A 21,301-nucleotide genomic window follows, 5' to 3' on the forward strand; every position below is an offset into this window, starting at 1 on the left:
TCACAAATTACATAACGCTAAAATAGATCATTTCCAACCCCCTCCCTCCCCCTCATAACGTGTTTTGTATGGAAGGGTTCTAAAATTTGTATGGGCCGTAACGCTCGGACAGACACCCTCCCACCCCCTAAAGCGTTATGTAATTTGTGAATGGGCCCTGACGCGATCGGCCGAAATATTTGTTCTGCATTTCGCGGCCGGTAATAAAAATCAGTTCAGTGCGTGATTTCTCTTGTTTCGGACTGCATGACGATGACGTGATCATCCGGAATATTTGTTCTGCATTTCGCGGCCGGTAATAAAAATCAGTTCAGTGCGAGATTTCTCTTGTTTCGGACTGCAGAACGATCGCACGATCGGCCGAAATATTTGTTCTGCATTGCGCGGCCGGTAATAAAAATCAATTCAGTGCGTGATTTCTCTTGTTTCGGACTGCAGAATGATCGCGCGATCGGCCGAAATATTTGTTCTGCATTGCGCGGCTGGTAATAAGAGTAGCTATCGAACAAGTAAGTGCAGTGCGTGTTTTAGTCGTCGGGAAAGAAATAAAGTATCCATCTTGTGTTCGGTGGCTCATGCGCATGTCGCGCGCGTTCGAAAAAAAAGCGAGTTCTTCAATAGTTTGCTGTAGCCATCGAACAAGTGAGTACAGAGTGATGCGCTTCCGTGCGGTCGTCCAAAACGCGAATTTCTTAACTTTCATATGCCAGCGGGCGTGCATGTTTTTTAACTTTTAACTCGTATTAGTGTCATTTCCCATCCCATAGATCGCATCGCATACCAAAGTGAATCCAGATAAATTATCCTTTGTAACTAAGACGATATCCTTTCCCAAGACAATCGTGGAGATGCAGAGGTATACTCGGTCTCTAGTAGCAACGAGAGTCGGACTAACAATCCTTCCATTCCTATATGACCGTAAGGACGTGGCCGGCGCCGTTATTGACTTTAAATATTTGAACTCCCGAAACGTGTACATTGAGAATGGGTAGCTAATCCCAAGCTCCATTCATTGTGTTCTCTGTACAATTTCGCAAGTTCAGTCAATCACGGAGTAGCAACTACGAATTGTGCGGTCATAATGCTCATGCTCATGCTTTGACGCAGCCGCGCCATCTAGCGGCGACGGCCGTGTGCGTGAAATCACTGTTTTTCAACATGGTGAAGTATAGGAAGTATATTTTAAAATGCTTTTAAAATGTTATTAACAGTGATATGTTGAAAACTTTTTAATACGTGATTAGAATTTTGAAAAACTACATGTTCGGCTCCTTATCTACACATGTTTTTTTAATCAAAATAATTCAACTTTCGTGTTACCTATATGAAAGTAAATTAAATTTCTAACCCAAAAAAGTGAACAATTTTAGGCTAAAATGTGTTTTAACGCTTTAATAAGCATTTTAAAATTGACGTCCTATATCCCTTAGGGCCGTTCAAAATTACGGCCAAGGTTTGAGGGGGGGTCAGAGTTTTGTGACAGTTTGTGACAGGGGAGGGAGGGGAGTTCGTCTTATGTGACGTCCATCCACAATAAAAAATACTGAAAGCATTTTAGAAACAACTTGCATTTTAAAACATTCAAACTGTTAGTAAGGGACATAACTCACTATGTTATTGTGAAAATAGTGTACGAAAAAGATAAACCACAGTAATCGCTAAAATAAAATGAGACATGTACGTACAGGGGAGGGGGTCAATTATTTGTGACAGATTGTGACAGGAGGGGAGGGGGTTGAAAATGCCGAAAACGATGGACGTAATTTTTGAACGATCCCTTGCTGGGTGAAATAAAAAAGCATCAGCCGGCCTCCATTTTGTTTTCTCGCTTTCGCCAGGGCCAATTGTGCCGGAGCCAAACATTGAAGATTGTGGTTATGTTCGTTTCAGATCTTATATTGAGAAGAGTTGAGAAGTATTGTTATTATTTGGGAAAAAATATAAATAAACTATTTTTGAGTTTTGCATTCTTTGTTACAAATATATTCACATTATATTTCGAGTGGAAAATTAGAAGGAATGCACTTAAAACGCACTCGTTACGAGATTTCACGAGATTCAGCAGCAGATTGGAGCAGGAATGTATGTTAACCATCCTAAAGTCATGTAGACTCTCCCGCAATTGTGCGCCTTCATACAGCATGGAAAGAGAAAGGCCGATGACATACTCACGCGTGTGCGTGCGCAAACGCGTCCAAGACAAAAGAAATTCTCTTGCTGATATTCTGCTTTACGAGTGCTTGGACGCGCTCCGCATCGCTCGACGCGTCAGTATGTCATCGCCCAAATTGGAAGAGCGGAAAATGTTTGACAGCCAAGCAAAGCAACTGCAAAATTGTTTTGCTTATGGAATTGATTTCAAAATATCCCGCTACTCGTTTGAGAGCAGAAAAGCGGCTCTATCCGCAGCACCCAGGTAGTAAATAATGGTAATTAATTATTGGTTTATGGCTTCTATTATATAGTTACGCTGTTAAGATACTAAGCGCGTGAAATGTTTTTTAATTCAATCTTGAAAGATAATTCTTTTTTTTAACTGTCACTTTCACATGGGAGCACAATAGTTAGACAAACTACAAACGACTACCCTACACTTATGCCCCGCGAAAAAACGACTTTAATGAAAGGAGTCTAAATATTATCAAAAGTATATCAATCATTTTTCAAAATATTCAGCCATGCAAAATCACTAACAAAAATTATCGTGTCCCGTTTCGACAGATGAAAGAGAGAAGAATGACCCCACGGGATTCCGTGACGCGGTCATTGCAGGTCTTGAAGCAGCTGAAGATCTAGAGCAGATTTCCAAGTTTCTTGATAGTGCTGGCAACAAGCTCGACTATCGCCGTTACGGAGAAGTATTATTCGATATTCTGATTGCTGGTGGATTACTTGGTAAGCACTTTCGTGATGCAAACAGCTTCAAAGTTCGCTCTAATAGGCGCTTCAATTTTTTTTACAGTTCCCGGAGGATCTATCTCACAAGATGGCGAGAAACCACGTACCGATCGCTGTCTATTCGCAGCACCGGAAGACATGGAATCGATGCGTAACCATGAGCAGGTATTTAGTTTATATTAGTCTACTAAATTTTTATTCGCACACAATATGCTAGAGCCAGCTAATGCATAATTCAAGTTTTCTGGTGTGGACAAGTGTGCAATATTAAATAGGAAGCCTCTTGCTTGATACCATCCACTCGATCAACAATGGGTTTGGTTACTTTCTCGGTTTCCAACATACTCCCTAATAATGTTGAATCTAGTGAACAGTAAGTTGCTAATTACGATCTTCCTATTTTTATCTGATCACAGATCTTTACTCGGCTCATGCGCCGATACAAATACCTCGAGAAAATGTTTGAGGAGGAAATGAAGAAGGTTTTAATCTTCATCAAGGGTTTTACTCCACTGGAAAGAATTAAGCTTGCGCGTATGACGGCTCTCTGGATTGGTAAGTGTCATCATATTTTTTTTTATTTACCTCGAGTAGGCACTAGGATCCCCGGATATTTGAATGATCAAACAAATTGAAGGTTTTTAAAATAAAATGTGCCAATAGTGATTGATTCTAGTTTTTTTGCTTACATTATTTCTCAAGAAATATACATGAGATTTGATGTCAATGAGAACTAGAACAATGTTCCTAAAACAACTGTAAAAACGGTAAAAACTGTAATTCTCGGGTACTTATTCAAAAGGACGTATGTGATTTTGTAAACAAAGATTCAAACGTTGATTTGTCCGGTCTGATAGCCCTCCCACGCAAACCATTACCGTAGACAGATAGGGGGAGGCTTCGGCTACCTGTTGGTGGTTTTGGTTTGCGTGGGAGTGCCATCAGATTGGACAAATCGACGTTTGAATCTTTGTTTACAAAATCACATACGTCCTTATGAATAAGTACCCGAGAATTCATTATCTCATTTTCTTCCTACAGCTAACAATTCTGTGCCGCCACATGTGTTGCTCGTCCTGAACAACGAGCACCTGACCAAAGATGGCCTGGCGCTCGAGTTTCTGCTGGAAGTGTTCGTCACCTTCAAGCAGGAAAAGGGCACGGCCCCACTGGTAGCAACACTACGCAAGGGTGGCCTCGATAATCGTCTACTGGACTTCCTGCCAATTAACAAGCGCAGTGAGGAGCACTTGAAGACCGTATTCATCGAGAAGGAACTGTCGGACATCTTCAAGCTTCACAAGGCTCAAGCTAGCCAGGAGGCGAAGCGTGAACTGACGCAGGTAATATACTTGAAATTTGAAATTGATTATTTTCCGTTGTTATGTTTAAACGCACCTAATTAGAGCCTATCGAATTTGGCTTTACCCGTCCAACGATAGGTGTCGTCTGTGTGCGATATCAAAGGTAACGAATGTATTTTTATACGCAGCGTGTTTTCTTCCATGTTGGAGTGGAAACGCGTAGCATTGTCCTCAAGGCGTGTACGACGCAAGAGAATTTAAAAATACATCCAACAAAACGACCAAATAGAAATGAAAGTCAAACGACACCGTTTATGTCTTTTCTTCTTCTCTGATGTCGAAAAAAGTAGAATGTCAGACGAATAGAATAGACTTTGTGTGTGCAAGGAATTACAATGCAAGGATTGCCAATAATGAATGTGAAAACGTAGACTAGGGTGTTTTAGAAAAAAAAATCTGTAAATCAGTTTCTGCTATCGGAATGTTTAAAAAATGTAACAACTGGCTATCTTTATCGGTTTCCATGGTATTGAATATGTTATTTAAAAAATCGGAGAGTTCAGTGAATCATTTGTAATGTAATAATAAAAAGTCCATTTTTACAATTCCCAGGCTACAAACATATTATTCTAAAGCAAATGGGCATCACAATTTCTGAATCGGCTTAGATATGTATTTATAAGAGAAAATATTAGTTTTTGTTATAATAGGTATGTGTTTTTGAACGATGTTCTTGACTAGTATAGAATTCCAGGTACATGATAAAAAACCAAAGATAGAAACATAATTTTGCCGAAACTCCTGTATCGTGTATTTTCATTCGAGATTTCACGATGCAGCCTAGTTGAAATTGAACTTAACCCTCTCTTGCACCATCTAATTTTACATCTTCTAACATATCGAATTGTCTCAAAAACACATTCCTTATGGTTTCATTAGACTGAAAATATAATCAATTTTGAGTACAAATAGTTAAACAATCACGTACCTATTCATTTACAATCAAAAACATTTTTTCCTTTTCCACTAATTTTAGCTATGCCAATGCCAAACTTTTGTTCTATCATTTTTCTCAAAAGTGATTTCTTCCGTTTGAATTTTTCGGAAGAAGTCTCGCTGAGGCTTCTTTCGAAAAGGGTATACTGAGGCGCAATAACCTGCCGGGAATACCTGCCGATACTAATTATATATACCTAAATGTAACTTTCTTCAAAATTGTTTCAAACGTCCTCTTCATTTTAGACGCAGTCAAAACTGATTGAAATTGGTGACGTTAAATATAGGATGTCTCTTTTCTACATTCACCCTAGTCAAGTCAGCTAGTGGAAGCGTGATACTCTCGGGGGTTTTCAATAAGAGGGAAGCACAAAGTGAAAAATGTTATAATCAGAATGCACTGCAAAATGCAAATGACCAATGCAAATAAAAACATGTTTTCGACAATGTGATATTGATGATGGCACCGCACCGTCGAGTAACTCTTGTTATGTGCTTTGTGATTTATTGTTTACGGTTTCCTATTAAGCAGGACAAACGCATCACTGCCAGTGCCTTGTTCAGTCCGGAAACCAAGAAAAACAGGTTCCAATCATAGTGCTTGCTGGGAGAAACTCACTTCCGTGCAGGTCTCTAATGGTTCAGACAATTTAGCTTCGTAACATTGAGAAACCCTAAGAGAATCGCTTAGAGAATGGCACTTTAGTAGAACTGGCCGCAAGCCCTGTATCTTTGGCGTGGCCAGTGTGGAATCTGGTGCCAAATTAAGCGACGTCGTCAAACTGTTTCAGTGGATTATCCTTTTGCCGGTATGGTAGATGTGGATAATTCACCAGCCTAAAGTTTGATACACCATGCAAGAGAATATGTTTTCACGTTCATAAAAAATACAGTAGTAATTGCATTGCGATTCAATCCAGAATTTTGGTTTGCGCGTTAACGTCCCACTGTGGCAAACGAGCCTATGCTAATTCTGGAAGAGTATTATCTAGATCATACTGAATTCAACGGTTTAATTGTATCTTTGAACACATCAAGATTTAGGACAATTTTCTAAAGTAATGTATTTTTAAAGCTTTTTGTAAATCGTTAATTTGCTGCACTGAAAAATTATAAATATTAATGGTACACATTTGTTCAGGAATGGTTTCAGAATAGAAAAAAACGTTTTTTTTTTGTTAATAGTATGTACAACATTGTACATAGGCTCCTAACAAGACATTTGTACCAAACTAATTAAAAGAATTTTTTAACCTTTTTTTCTCCACAGCTACTGATCGATGATATTAATGACAACAAGACAACAAAAGATATTATTGCCGACGTCAAGGACATGGCAACAAAATCAAACATTCCTGAACATGAAGTTATCGGACTTGTAAGTATTTTCTTGTATAAATCCTTTTTAATCCAAATCACGGCACCTAGACAAATCCGTGATTGGAGATTTCGCAACTCCAGGATGGTTCAAATGGCTGCTAAAGCAAATACAGCATTCAAAGGACAATTGTGCTCTACGGCACTAGAAATTGAGGAACGTTATCTCAATCTTAAATCCTTTGGAAATTACACAACTGCCACAAGCATAACTGTCTCATATTTGCTTTATTTACTATCTTTATACGACAGTTATTGGCCGTACACGTGCTCACGGAAGGAGGATGTTTTGCCAAGATATGTAAATATAGTTTTCCTTCAACCTTTCAGATATGGAGCACCGTGATGTCGTTAGCCGAATGGAACAAAAAAGAGGAACTGGTGGCTGAGCAAGCGATGAAACATCTGCGCAATTATACGCAGTTGTTCGGTGCCTTCTCGACAGCACAAAAGGCGGAGATGGCCTTGATCCTCAAGGTGCAGGAGTTCTGTTACGAAAACATGAACTTCATGAAAGCGTTCCAGAAAATTGTGCTAATGTTCTACAAAAGTGAGTGATTATCGCATCTATGTTGTCAAACAATGATCACAATCATTGACGTTTGTTTTTACATCTTTCCTACAGCTGAGGTTGTTTCCGAAGACTCGATCCTGAAGTGGTACAAGGAGGGACATTCAAACAAGGGCAAGATGCACTTCTTGGAGCAGATGAAGCAATTCATCGAATGGCTACAGAACGCCGAAGAAGGTAAGATTGGTAGCTGAATATAAATCATGCATCACCATCTGTGGCATCATGTAAACCCCGGACATTAGGCCTTTTTTCTGCTATTGTCTGGTCGTAAACTGTTGCTAGAGCATAATTTACGATTCTGTTTCACCGCTAGTATAGCGATTGTTTGTGCTTTCTAGTGGTTAAAGGAGTCTATACAAAACAAAACTAAACCATATCAGTTTTTTTTTCTCTATTCTGTTGTCTGTTCAATATTGTTCGCTTCTATTCCGATATACACTATCGGCCAAAAATTTGGGTTCACCCTCGAAAAATATAGGCAAGGATGCTATGGATCATTTAGTAGTTTGCTTTCGATCATTTAGTAGTTTGTCAATAACTCATTCCAAAAGCTGAATTTGCACTTTTTTCATGACAATCAATGAATTCCAAAGTGCACAGCCCAACTCCTAATAAATCATCCAAAAATTAAAAAAAAAAGTCATTCAATTATCGTATAATGTTCTGTGTAATTGATCTTTAACATATCAACTGCCTTTGTTGCCATTCTGAGCTCAATCGGGCATACTGAACGAGAGTGACGGAGGTGTATTTTCCTATGCATTTTGACTGAAACCATCATACAAACTTCAAATCAAATGCGCCAGATTATGCAACAAGCGATTGAGCTGAAATTTTCAGAGAGGCCCAAAGGCACAATCCTGGGCGGTTTTCAGTTATAATTAGCTAAAAAACGACAAATATTTTTTTCCTTTTGATATTAACTAGTTTGAATCTCCTGTGTTAGATGATGGCGTGATTAGCGTAAAAAATGCTTTGCCTTTCGTTATATTTGGTTTAAGGATTTTTGACGAAATAGTGTTTTTTTTTCAAGGCCCCCCCCCCCCCCCCCCTTGGGAATAAAAGCGCAAAAGCATTTTTTTTTCAGTTATAATGCGTTTTCCGACTAGGATTCTTCACTAAAAAATGTATTTTGTCCCTTGATTAGACTGGTTTTACGTAAAACCTAATTTTTTAAAATCTTTCATTCATTTTTGTTGCCTGTTTTCCCGCTTGCAAGGCAGTGGCAACTATATTGCCACCAATGTTGTCCCGCTTGCCGTGCAATGGCAACTATATTGCCACCAATTTTTCAATGTTTCTGAACTGTTCAATATATAACAAACATTCATTTGAGTTTAATACCATATGAACATTGTGTCCTATTGTTGTTCTGCTAATTTATTGTTTAGATTCGTCTGCCTTATAAAGGGTTAAATTGTGAAAAAGTAAAATAAAGATTCGTTTAAAAATTTCGCATGGGCAGTTCACCTACTATGCAGGATAATGTCTACCGGGTCGACTAGTAGCTCTTAACAGCCCAAAAGGCGAAATAAAGTGTTAATTGTTACCAGGGTTATTTGCACTAACCGCATCAAAACTACCGCGCGACTTCTTCATACGTACATTTCTATAGGAGTGGTTTTGATAGAACAAGTCTACGGTGGGAACATTCGCTCATTTCTCGTTAGGGGCTGTCCATATACCACATGGACAAGATATGGTCAGTTTAATATACCCCCCTCCCCCAGCGTGGATAACTGCTCATATAAATTCTCAAAAAAAATTATGGACCATGGACAGTTGCCATACACCCCTCCCCCTAAACTGTCGACGTGGTATATGGACAGCCCCTTATTTTGGGCACATAATAGGAATAGGCATCATTGCCGTGAAATGTGATCCTTCCATGATTTTGAAACGCTAGCGAACCTAGCTGTGGAAGTCAAGTTTTGCTGATCAACAGGCATAAGACAGAGCAACATCGCATGCTTTACTGCCTCTTTCGCTTTTTTTTTTATAAAAAATGGTATTTTGGCCATAACTTCTGAGCCTATAGTCCGATCTGGCCTGTTCTGAATAGGAAAGCAAATTGGATAAGTGGATAAGTGCCTGAAAAATGAATGAAACTTTTGCTACATTTTTTGGGTAGGGTATTTTTTGGGTATTTTTTTTGAAAACAGCTTACTTTACTTAACTTTTCAAACTTTTTAATGATTTATATAATATTGATTATAATACTTATCTCGCATTTAGCACCGATTGGTAATGTTTGTTTACTTTGCTCGTTTGGTACCGTTCGATTGGTACTTTCGGCTTCACTCTTCGCGGGTCTCTATCTATAAACAACGTCTCTGGCAAAAACCTCTTCGAATCATAACAAGCCATGAAATCAAAACTATCACACTTCTATTCAAGGTGAAAAAAAAATGATTCGGATAGGCGGCCCCCACCGAGAGAGTACAATAAAACGCTTTGTTCTCGCTCATTTTATGTTGGGGACCATTTTTTTTTCGCACAGCTGTGTAAAATAAGTTGAAATGCATCTTCAGAACCGGTGCCCCGCAATTGGGGCTTATTAAAAGAAATTTATCATGGGTTGTAGCACCCCGAATCAGTTCATTATCGTAACAGCTACCGAAAAACGTCTTTCACTGTATGCTACCTATCGAGAGTGTATACAGACATGATAAGTGAGAGATTTTCTCATTCTCCTTTGGATTCAAACCCTGTTGAGGTACCATTATTTTGCCAATGTAGTGAACAAAGTAAGTATAATGCTTTATGTTCGCAATTCAGAGATATTTCCGGAACCCATAATGTGATTGCAAATAGGTTCAATGGCCATAGCTTTTGTTTAGAGACGAACGTGTCTAATTCGGTCCACAGACTACTGAGATCTAGATGTGATATTATTTTGCTAGTTTTCTGAAAATACACTTAATGTTCGTATTTCACGAATATCTCTCAAAATAAATGTCCGATTGCAAAAAAATGTGTATAAGCCAAATAAGACTATTTGGGAACATCTTTAACCCTTAAATGCGCAATGTTGTTTAAAAACAACAAACCGAAAATACGTTTTTGCCTTTCTCGTACAACAAAGTTGTACCAGAAGGCTATAATTTCACTCCAAAAGCCAAATTTTGATAGAAGGCTCGGAGACCCATAGTGTTATATACCAATCGACTCAGCTCGAAAAACTGAGTAAATGTCCGTCTGTGTGTGTGTGTGGATGTGTGTAGCCCCGGGAATTTTTTAATGTTAAACACGTTTCATATAGAATGACTTGACCGATTCGAGTGCAACTAGTTTCATTCGACGGAGAAACTTTCCGTTGGACACTATTGTTTTTGTTTGTTAATGACTCATTCGGTTTGAATAATATTTCTATTTTTCTTTTAACAAATACGCTGTTTACATGCACACTTTAAGTCATTAATCAATTTAGCCGTAACGCAATCCATTACTCTCAGAGTTGAGTAATTCTTAAGTAGCGTGATACAATCGCATCAAAGCTTTTAACCGCCAAAATGTAGGCAATTTACGTTGCATTTACCATATTAATTCGTATTCAACACATTGAATCGAGAAAGGCATAATCACCACTGGTGGATAAATTTGGGTTTTTGTTCATGATTTCCATGGTTATTTACGGTAAAAATATTTCCGACGATTTCTTAAAAAATCGCCTTGCGCCTTTAAGGATTAAGAGTACAATAACCTGTGGTAATGCCCTAGCCAAGGTCACGGGGGTTGACGGTACTGAAGATAATATTCATCTGTGTATCATATCACATTTGGAGCACTTCAATGCGCCTCTAACGATTCACAGTGGATCGGCTGCTTTGCAGACTGAGCCGCTGATCGTATGTCCCGGCATACTTATCAGGTATAGCTCTTTACATGGAGGATCCGCTAGGGCTCATTAGCACTCTCCAAGGGGTCGGGAAATTAATAAATTTCTCGTCAACTGGAAGTAGCGAAGCCAACGCGTGGCCATAGGTAGGATAGGATAGGTTGTAATATAGATTGAAATTGAGAAGTCTACTTTGTATTTTAGAGACATTCAATTTTCAGAATGTTTTCAATTGGGAGTGGAGAACTATTTAGACTTAGCAGGATTTACATCAGGTTGAAAAATTCAAAATAGTAATGTCATAGCAAACCAGAAATCAGCCAAGAAAAACGCAGGATTAAAAAAAAATAGATTGATCACAAAATGAAATAATAATATTGAACATTTTAGATTCAGTAATTAAACAGAATTTTATTTTTTTTATTTTTGTTTCAGAAATGGTTTAGAGCAGCCAAGGTAGAAGTTTACTGTATTATTGGATAGAAAAATATTAAATTGAAAATCTGAGATAGAAGAGAGACAGAAGAAAAAAGTGGAGGTTGAGATTATAAAAGAGAAAAAGAGATTGATTAAAGGAGAAATCAGATATTGATAGATAGAAGAAGGGCATAGGATTTGTATGGCAATACTCAACAATTCTTTTGTAGTTTTATACATACTGTATCTAACAATGACTAAAACACTAATAAGACAAAGTTATAAAAGACCTTTATGTTGAAACATAACAGACAGACAACCGACAACAACACAATGACAATAACAGATCTAAAATATAGAAGACAAGTAGTGTTTTACATTAATTATACAACTCACAATAATAGAAATGACTATCCAACGAGTAGTACATATTTTTACACGCAGGAAAACATATTGTAGAAACAACAATAATCTGGATCAAATTCAACAATAAATATTGTTAACTCAGGGCTAATAATATTTATCGTTTGATTCAATCCATAATATTGTTGTTTTTACAATCAAATCTGCTTATGTTTTGATTCACAGTATTGTAGAATCAACAATATTATTGTTGAAATAATCTTCGGTGCATTATTGTTTCAATAATATATACAGATAAATTCAACAATATAATATTGTTGAAATAATAATACATTTTATTTGAAAATGTTTTGTTGTCTTTTTTTTTATATTCAATGTGAATAAATAAAACAAGAAAATGGCCAGTTGAAATATGTACTTTATTTCATTATACATGCATATTTGCAACAACAAAATTACACGTTACATATTTTTTGTTGTGAATGGTGTTCGTAATAAAACCATTAGGTACCTGATTTCTCGCAGTTCCGACCAGCACCGCTATCACTTTGAGGACGTATGTACTGTAGCTCTGTGAATGAAAATTATATTTTAAAAACGATTTAAATTAGTTTTCGTAATACTTACATGTAATTGATACCAAACGAATTGCCTCCACGCTGCAACACTGGATTGTTTCCATCTATTTTCTAAATTAGTCATTAAATACAACTTATTTTTGAAACAAATTGAAAGCGAACATACACGCCTTACACAAAGAAAAAAACACAGCACTTGGTTTTCAAGCATTTTTGGCAAAAAAAGAAATATTGTTGAAATAAAAATAATATTGTTGTTTCAATCAAAGATTATTGTAGAAACAACAATCAAATACTTTCGACTCAACAATAAAGCGATTGTTGAAATCAACAATATTTACATTTAGTTTAATCATACAAAAATTCGCTGCGTGTAATGATGTTATTCATATAAATCAATGCTTCATAATCGTAAAATTCATTCATTTAGCTAGGAAATAGACGCAATGAAGCATTACCATACCATTGATAGATGAATCTTGGACCAGACTTTAAAGACTTGAATTTTGAAGAGCGGAATAGAACATGACCATTTGACTACTGAAATTTATGATATCAGACAGTACTGTAAAGGATATGACGCCATAATCTTGATCAACCGCCAAAATAATGGAAGCTCTCAGATTAATATGTCGATTTATTGCAATAGTACTTAAATTAATTTATTGTATATTTACGATACTATTTAAATTATTCCATGCTGAAACAAAGGGCAGCAGGGACTATGTCCAAGGGCTTGACGATCCCTCCCCAGGCCATCTGCGAGTTGTGGGGCTTGCCTAGGATGTGGTGGGGTTTGACAGTGGGCCCTGTTAAACCTCTATAAAAAGCTGCATGTATCCGCAAGTAGGCCCCACCAAAGCGACCGTGTGCCGCTCAAAGCGCACAAGCCCAAGTCCTGGTGTTAGGTGGGACGCTAAACAGCCCTGACACGACGGCCCTCCGACGAGACAGGAGGTTTGCGCTGGCCCAATAAGCCGCCTAGAAAACCAATCATTACGAACAATATAAGAGATAATGCGACTCGATATAATCGGCAAAGACCTAGGCGACGAATACAGGATCACGATTGGAAGCTTGGAACATGGAATTGCAAGTCGCTAGGTTTCGCAGGTTGCGACAGGATGATCTACGATGAATTACATCCCCGCAACTTCGACGTCGTGGCGCTGCAGGAGATTTGCTGGACAGGACAGAAAGTGTGGAAAAGCGGGCATCGAGCGGCTACCTTCTACCAAAGCTGTGGCACCACCAACGAGCTGGGAACCGGCTTCATAGTGCTGGGTAAGATGCGCCAACGCGTGATTGGGTGGCAGCCAATCAACGCAAGGATGTGCAAGCTGAGGATTAAAGGCCGTTTTTTCAACTATAGCATCATCAACGTGCACTGCCCCCACGAAGGGAGACCCGACGACGAGAAAGAAGCGTTCTACGCACAGCTGGAGCAGACATACGATGGATGCCCACTGCGGGACGTTAAAATCGTCATCGGTGACATGAACGCACAGGTAGGAAGGAGGAAATGTATAGACCGGTCATCGGACCGGATAGTCTGCACACCGTATCGAATGGCAGCGGCCAACGATGCATAAACTTCGCAGCCTCCCGCGGAATGGTAGTCCGAAGCACATTCTTTTCCAGCAAAATATCCACAAGAACACATGGAGATCACCTTACCAAGAAACGGAAAACCAAATCGACCACGTTCTAATCGACGATAAATTCTTCTCCGACATCACGAACGTCCGCACTTACCGCAGTGCGAATATTGAATCCGACCACTACCTCGTTGCAGTATGCCTGCGCTCAAAACTCTCGACGGTGTACAACACGCGTCGAAGTCGGACGCCGCGGCTTAACATTGGGCGGCTACAAGATGGTAGACTAGCCCAAGAATACGCGCAACAGCTGGAAGTGGCACTTCCAACGGAAGAGCAGCTAGGCGCAGCGTCTCTTGAAGATGGCTGGAGAGATATTCGATCCGCCATTGGTAGCACCGCAACCGCTGCACTTGGCACGGTGCCCCCGGATCAGAGAAACGACTGGTATGACGGCGAATGTGAGCAGTTAGTGGAAGAGAAGAATGCAGCATGGGCGAGATTGCTGCAACACCGCACGAGGGCGAACGAGGCACGATATAAACAGGCGCGGAACAGACAAAACTCGATTTTCCGGAGGAAAAGCGCCAGCAGGAAGATCGAGACCGTGAAGAGACGGAGCAACTGTACCGCGCTAATAACACACGAAAGTTCTATGAGAAGTTAAACCGTTCACGTAAGGGCCACGTGCCACAGCCTGATATGTGTAAGGACATTAACGGGAACCTTCTTACGAACGAGCGTGAGGTGATCCGAAGGTGGCGGCAGCACTACGAAGAACACCTGAATGGCGATGTGGCAGACGAAGATGGCGGTATGGTGATGGACCTGGGAGAACGCGGGCAGGAGATAATTCTACTGGCTCCGGATCTCCAGGAAATCCAGGAGGAGATTGGCCGGCTGAAGAACAACAAAGCCCCTGGGGTTGACCAACTACCAGGAGAGCTATTTAAACACGGTGGTGAGGCACTGGCTAGAGCGCTGCACTGGGTCATTACCAAGATTTGGGAGGAGGAAGTTTTGCCGCAGGAGTGGATGGAAGGTGTCGTGTGTCCCATCTACAAAAAGGGCGATAAGCTGGATTGTAGCAACTACCGCGCAATCACATTGCTGAACGCCGCCTACAAGGTACTATCCCAAATTTTATGCCGTCGACTAGCACCAACTGTAAGGGAGTTCGTGGGCAGTACCAGGCGGGTTTTATGGGCGAACGCTCCACCACGGACCAGGTGTTCGCCATTCGCCAAGTACTGCAGAAATGCCGCGAATACAACGTGCCCACACATCATCTATTCATCGACTTCAAAGCCGCATATGATACAATCGATCGGGACCAGCTATGGCAGCTAATGCACGAACACGGTTTTCCGGATAAACTGATACGGTTGATCAAAGCGACGATGGATCGGGTGATGTGCGTAGTTCGAGTTTCAGGGGCATTCTCGAGTCCCTTCGAAACCCGCAGAGGGTTACGGCAAGGTGATGGTCTTTCGTGTTTGCTATTCAACATCGCTTTGGAAGGGGTAATACGAAGAGCAGGGATTGACACGAGTGGTACGATTTTCAATAAGTCCGTCCAGCTATTTGGTTTCGCCGACGACATAGATATTATGGCACGTAACTTTGAGAAGATGGAGGAAGCCTACATCAGACTGAAGAGGGAAGCTAAGCGGATCGGACTAGTCATCAACACGTCGAAGACGAAGTACATGATAGGAAGAGGTTCAAGAGAAGACAATGTGAGCCACCCACCGCGAGTTTGCATCGGTGGTGACGAAATCGAGGTGGTAGAAGAATTTGTGTACTTGGGCTCACTGGTGACTGCCGAAAATGACACCAGCAGAGAAATTCGGAGACGCATAGTGGCTGGAAATCGTACGTACCTTTGACTCCGCAAGACGCTCCGATCGAATAGAGTTCGCCGCCGTACCAAACTGACAATCTATAAAACGCTAATTAGACCGGTAGTCCTCTACGGACACGAGACCTGGACGATGCTCGTGGAGGACCAACGCGCACTTGGAGTTTTCGAAAGGAAAGTGCTGCGTACCATCTATGGTGGGGTGCAGATGGCGGACGGTACGTGGAGGAGGCGAATGAACCACGAATTGCATCAGCTGTTGGGAGAACCATCCATCGTTCACACCGCGAAAATCGGACGACTGCGATGGGCCGGGCACGTAGCCAGAATGTCGGACAGTAACCCGGTGAAAATGGTTCTCGACAACGATCCGACGGGCACAAGAAGGCGAGGTGCGCAGCGGGCAAGGTGGATCGATCAGGTGGAAGATGACTTGCGGACCCTCCGTAGACTGCGTGGTTGGCGACGTGTAGCCATGGACCGAGCCGAATGGAGAAGACTCTTATATACCGCACAGGCCACTTCGGCCTTAGTCTGATTATAAATAAATAATAAATGCTGAAACAAAGTCCACTAGTATGATCCCATCACATTACATCAAAGTGTTATGGCTCGGCTGCGGTGGTGGGCGCGGTGACGCGTTTTGACAGAGAATACAGAATTACTGTCAAGATGCGCCGTTGCGTTAATCGCTGTAGAACGGCCTTTACTTGGAGATGGCATCAGTACCACCCGTTGTCAACATAGACTACTATTCGGTATTGAATGTCGGCTCCAAGATAACATTAAATCAACTTTATATGTTAATTATTCGGAAAACATTCATGCGCGTGATGAGCTTTCATTATTATTATTATTTGTTTTTAAACTGACAGACTGCGGGAAGGGAAATGTATCGGTATGATCACTATACAAACCCAGACCGCAGTGACCTAGTGAGCAACATAGCTTGAGTCGTCTGCTAGTATTGTGTATCACATGGAGAGCCCAGTCGAGATACCAGTCTATTAAGACTACAACTGGTCAACCCTCGAAAAAAAAAAAATTACCTGTGGTAATGTATTCACGTTGGCCGCATAAATATTTTGTTATTCAATGTGTAAATATTAAAGTTATGACTAAATGAGGATACACGGATAATTCCCACCCTGTACATGTTATCCATCAACAAAGCTATCTTTCGAAAACTCATTACGCATCTTTAGGCAAACACAGTCAATGCAGAAACTTACTCGTGAGACTGTCTTTAAGATGATGCAAAAATAAAGTTGGTAACACTGGTTTAATCATTGAACGACCACTGCATGGTTCTCTATGACAAGCTAGGCTTATCACAAAATGTATTCTTCCATTAATGGATTCCAATAAAAGAAATTCTTAACATCTATTTTTCCTGTATTTTTATTTCAATTGCAGAAACCGAATCTGAAGAGGAGGATTAAGTCATGCCCTAGATAGACTAAAATGGACGATTCATCGTTGAATTGCGATGGGAGAGAATATCACAGACACTGGACAAACACACAACCATACATGAAACACATTATATTAGCAAATGCAACGTATTTATTCTATACACCAATAATAGTTCTCCTACATGGAACTACACGGAGAAAACCCTCTTTTTGAGATTTGAGACCTCATACATCAAGAAAAAAAAACACGATTTAAAAAAAGGAAAAGTAGCGCAACGATTTTGGGGAAAGGAGTAAAACAATCGTGGAGATTCAGCAACAACAGGTAAACTCTTAACAACTAAATTATCTCTAAATTAATGTAATTATAAAAAACAGGAAGCTAAACGGAAAACACATTTATACAAAACAACAAAAATGTAATAAAAACTGCTACAAATCAACCAAATCAGGAAATTATGTGACCATTCACTCACTTAAGAGAAAACAAATTCTCCCACTAAGTTGAACGAAAAAGAAACCAACATCACACAAGAAATACAACATCCCCCAAGTGTAGGAGTAATCTGTTTGCTTGTCTGGCAAAATTTTTGCTCACTCAACATCCTCCATGTCGAAAAAATTCTAAACTAGAAACAACAGCGCAATCGTGTGGTAGTTAATTTTTGCTACACAGAAAGTAAAGCTTCACGAAATTAGAAAATTAACTCCTCGATTCGAGTTGAGCAAATAACACACACTACAACTCAACTGGAATGTGTTGTACGTTTCAATTCGGAACATAATTACTTGATAAACGACAACGCAGAAACAGAGTCTGGAGTCTTCCACTTTTTGCTAAACGAAACTAGAAACCAAATGAGATAATTAATGAACACCGTAAATCAGACAGAAGAACAAATTGGCGCATAAAGACCACATAGTGAGTGGCTTTGACGAGGAAAAACATTCATTGGTGTCGAAAGATCGAAATAATGTTGAAAAAATCTTACCACATAGTTGGAATTAGAATTGATAAATAAATTATTTAGCATAATGTAAAGAACTCACATAGGGGAAATGACGGATTTGATAGGTCCTTTTCTATTATCACGATGATATTTTTATGATCTATTAATTATAATAGTTGCATTAAAACTGAAGAGACTGGACAGTGAACATTATTCGCATATCACAGGTCATAAAAATCCAAAATTTACTTTTTTCTTCGATGCAACATTTTCTTGTAACTTTTAAACGTGATGCCCGATCGATTTCCAATTCAATAATGATCACCTTCGCATCCTGCCGAATGCGAGAATATCGTTTGGGAATTGCTATATAAACGGTTAGTTGTTTTACTTGGCTTTTGTACATGCACACACACGGACAGACAGCCATTGGCTCAATTCAAGTTGAGCCGATTGGTATATAACAATATGGGTCTCCTTTGCGGAAAAGTTCGCTTTTGGAGCGTGCGTAATGATAGCGTTTCGGTTCAACTTTGCAAAACAAAAAATAGAACAAACCCTGTCGAAGTCATTTCCCGTATGAATCGTAGTAAAATTATTCCGAAAGAAATTTTCTCACTCTTTATATGATACAGTGTTAACCCGATTTACCACCGATTTCATCACGTTTTCGAACCGATTTTTCTTTAATCTTTTTATTTTTGTAAATAATGCGACAACGATTTTCATGAAATACCAGAGGGGCGACAACGGATTTTTGTCATATGGAATTTGGCAAGTATGACAGTACCCTCTTATTTGGCGCATAAATTTATACTCCAATGTCAAAATGCTCATATACTATCATAAACTGTCGTGGTATTTGTGAAAATTTGTATTGTTTACCGTTTACACAAGAGAAAGTGGTGTAGAAAGCAAATATTAAAATAAAGATTGCAACGAACAAAAATACTCCAAATCCGTAAAAATGTAGTGTTTTCACTTTATTCCTTACGCGAAATATGCAGATAAATAATTATGTTGGAAGAAGAAACTCTGTGCTGAGCAGAAACAGTTGTTTCTTGCATCATCCAAACTTTGTGCGTTTCAGAACATTCTCACTCACTGCAGTGTTTAGTTTTCAAAGACTACGGCGTAGTGTTAGTGCCGTCGGCATTCGCTTGAGATAATTATTGAAATGTCACTTTTAAGTTTAATTTCAGTTTAATTCTCCAAATGAGACAGACCTTAGTACCCGCCTGTGAAATACCTTTTACCGCCTGCGTTTTGTTACCATTCATGCATTTTATTTTTCCATATCGATTTGTCACACGCCCTATTTTATCACCGCAGAAATCACGAAGGGGGGGGGGGTGTGATACACTCGGGATATTAACTGTTAATAAAAAAAACAGATTAACCCACCTAGCGGTGATGGAGCCTCTCTCGTGTGTTACAAAAATAGTATTTTGGCCATAACTTCCGAGCCCATAGTCCGATCTGCCCAATTTTGAATAGGAAACAATGGGACAGGATTCTGCGTCGAATGCAGCTTGTTAAGGATAAGTGCCTGAAAAATGATTGACACTTTTTCCACATTTTTTGAGTGGGTGCGCACAGACATCAATTCGTCGAACTGAGTCGATCGGCATACAACACTATGGGTCTCCGGGCCTTCTATAAAAAGTTTGTTTTTGGAGCGATTATATAGCCTTTACGTATACTTAGTATACTGCACGCATATTTGTCCCATGTTTGCTGGGATTCCCTATAAACATGAGACAGTTATGCGTATAACGGCAGTACACGAGAAAGGCAAAAACATTTTAGACTTCGAAAGAGTGTGAATAGAATTTACGCGAATTCCTCAAAACATTTTTTCACGGTTTTTAAAAAAGGTTAGGAAACCGCGATTTTTTGATCAAGTTATTTTTTACGCGGTTTTTGGGATTTACGCGGAACTTAAAAACCGACTTCAGTGTAATGATAAAACACTTGAGAAAGTTCAAATTTTTTTTCGACTTTAATATTTTTTTCATTGAAAAGAACATCAGACATATTCACCCTTATTCTTGTTTACGTACGAACGCGCTTTCGAACGAAAGCTGATGCGCATTCTCGTTTACGCCAGCAAAATCAAATGGGGTAACGATTCGAACGAACTGCATTCGTTCGAAAGTTTCGTTAGTCCGTAAACAAGAATAGGGATGATTCACGTTAGGGGCTGTCCATATACCACGTGGACAGGTTTTGGTCGGTTTAAGATACCCCTTCCCCCAGCCTGGACAATTGTTCATATAAATTTTCAGAAATTTGTAGTGAACGGACATTCGTAATACACCCCTCCTCCCTAAACCGTCCACGTTGGATAGCCCCTTAACGTAACGTTTCAGTTGAAAATAATTATAAAGCCACCACTTTTATATGTAGCTCCATACAAGTGGAGTAGGAGTGGTTTTATAATTACAGCAACAGTTCGCTAACTGGGCGCCTTTTAACTGGACTGTTTTTTAACTGGGCGTTCGCCAACTGGGCCATTATTATATATTATTATTTCTATATTATTTCTAGTGCGCTTATCTTATGGACTTAAGGTGACTCGGGGAGGCACTAAACATCGTGTTATTTTCCCTATCTTTCGTCTCTTTCTAGCATCACCTCGCAACTTTGGAGCGGCGTATTTCGGTTTTCAGTGTAACTGTAGATGTATCGGCATGTAGTTTGCGAGTAAGCACGCGCCGGTGATACTTTTTCAAAATCATATTTGTTGTAGAAAAAGTTACGCTTTTTTATATACCTAGTACATATAATGTCACAAAATCTTAGACCCCCTCCCCCTGTAAAACCTGTGACATCATTTTTCAACGACCCCCTAGCAGTTAATGCTAGTCGACGGCATAAAATTTGGGAGAGTACCTTGTTGGCGGCGTTCAGCAACATGATTGCGCGGTAGATGCTACAATCCAGCTTATCGCCTTTTTTTGTAGATGGGACACACGACACCTTCCATCTACTCCTGCGGCAAAAAGTCCTCCTCCAAAATCTTGGTAATGACCCAGGGCCCCTCTCATTTACTCAATGCGTGGTGCAGTAGCAAATGTTCATAAATGGGAACTGCATGTTTTTCTATGAACGTTTCAACTTTGTCAGATC

The 21,301-nt window shown here is 39.7% G+C and overlaps 1 protein-coding gene across 4 annotated transcripts in view; it reads left to right on the forward strand.

Annotated features, from left to right (window-relative positions):
• LOC134220153 (protein krasavietz) overlaps nt 1-17,675 on the forward strand; it is a 35,260-nt gene extending 17,585 nt beyond the window's left edge. For all 4 annotated transcript variants that reach the window (XM_062699140.1, XM_062699141.1, XM_062699142.1 and 1 more), the window contains 8 exons: nt 2,722-2,895; nt 2,963-3,063; nt 3,315-3,453; nt 3,940-4,241; nt 6,469-6,576; nt 6,906-7,125; nt 7,201-7,323; nt 17,221-17,675. In XM_062699140.1, coding sequence (XP_062555124.1) covers nt 2,722-2,895; nt 2,963-3,063; nt 3,315-3,453; nt 3,940-4,241; nt 6,469-6,576; nt 6,906-7,125; nt 7,201-7,323; nt 17,221-17,246 — 1,193 coding nt within the window. In that variant the 3' untranslated portion in view covers nt 17,247-17,675. The remainder of the gene's footprint in view (nt 1-2,721; nt 2,896-2,962; nt 3,064-3,314; nt 3,454-3,939; nt 4,242-6,468; nt 6,577-6,905; nt 7,126-7,200; nt 7,324-17,220) is intronic.
• The last annotated feature ends 3,626 nt before the right edge of the window (nt 17,676-21,301 follow it).

This window comes from Armigeres subalbatus, chromosome 3 (genome assembly GCF_024139115.2).
Source record: "Armigeres subalbatus isolate Guangzhou_Male chromosome 3, GZ_Asu_2, whole genome shotgun sequence".
NCBI classification, from domain to species: domain Eukaryota; kingdom Metazoa; phylum Arthropoda; class Insecta; order Diptera; family Culicidae; genus Armigeres; species Armigeres subalbatus.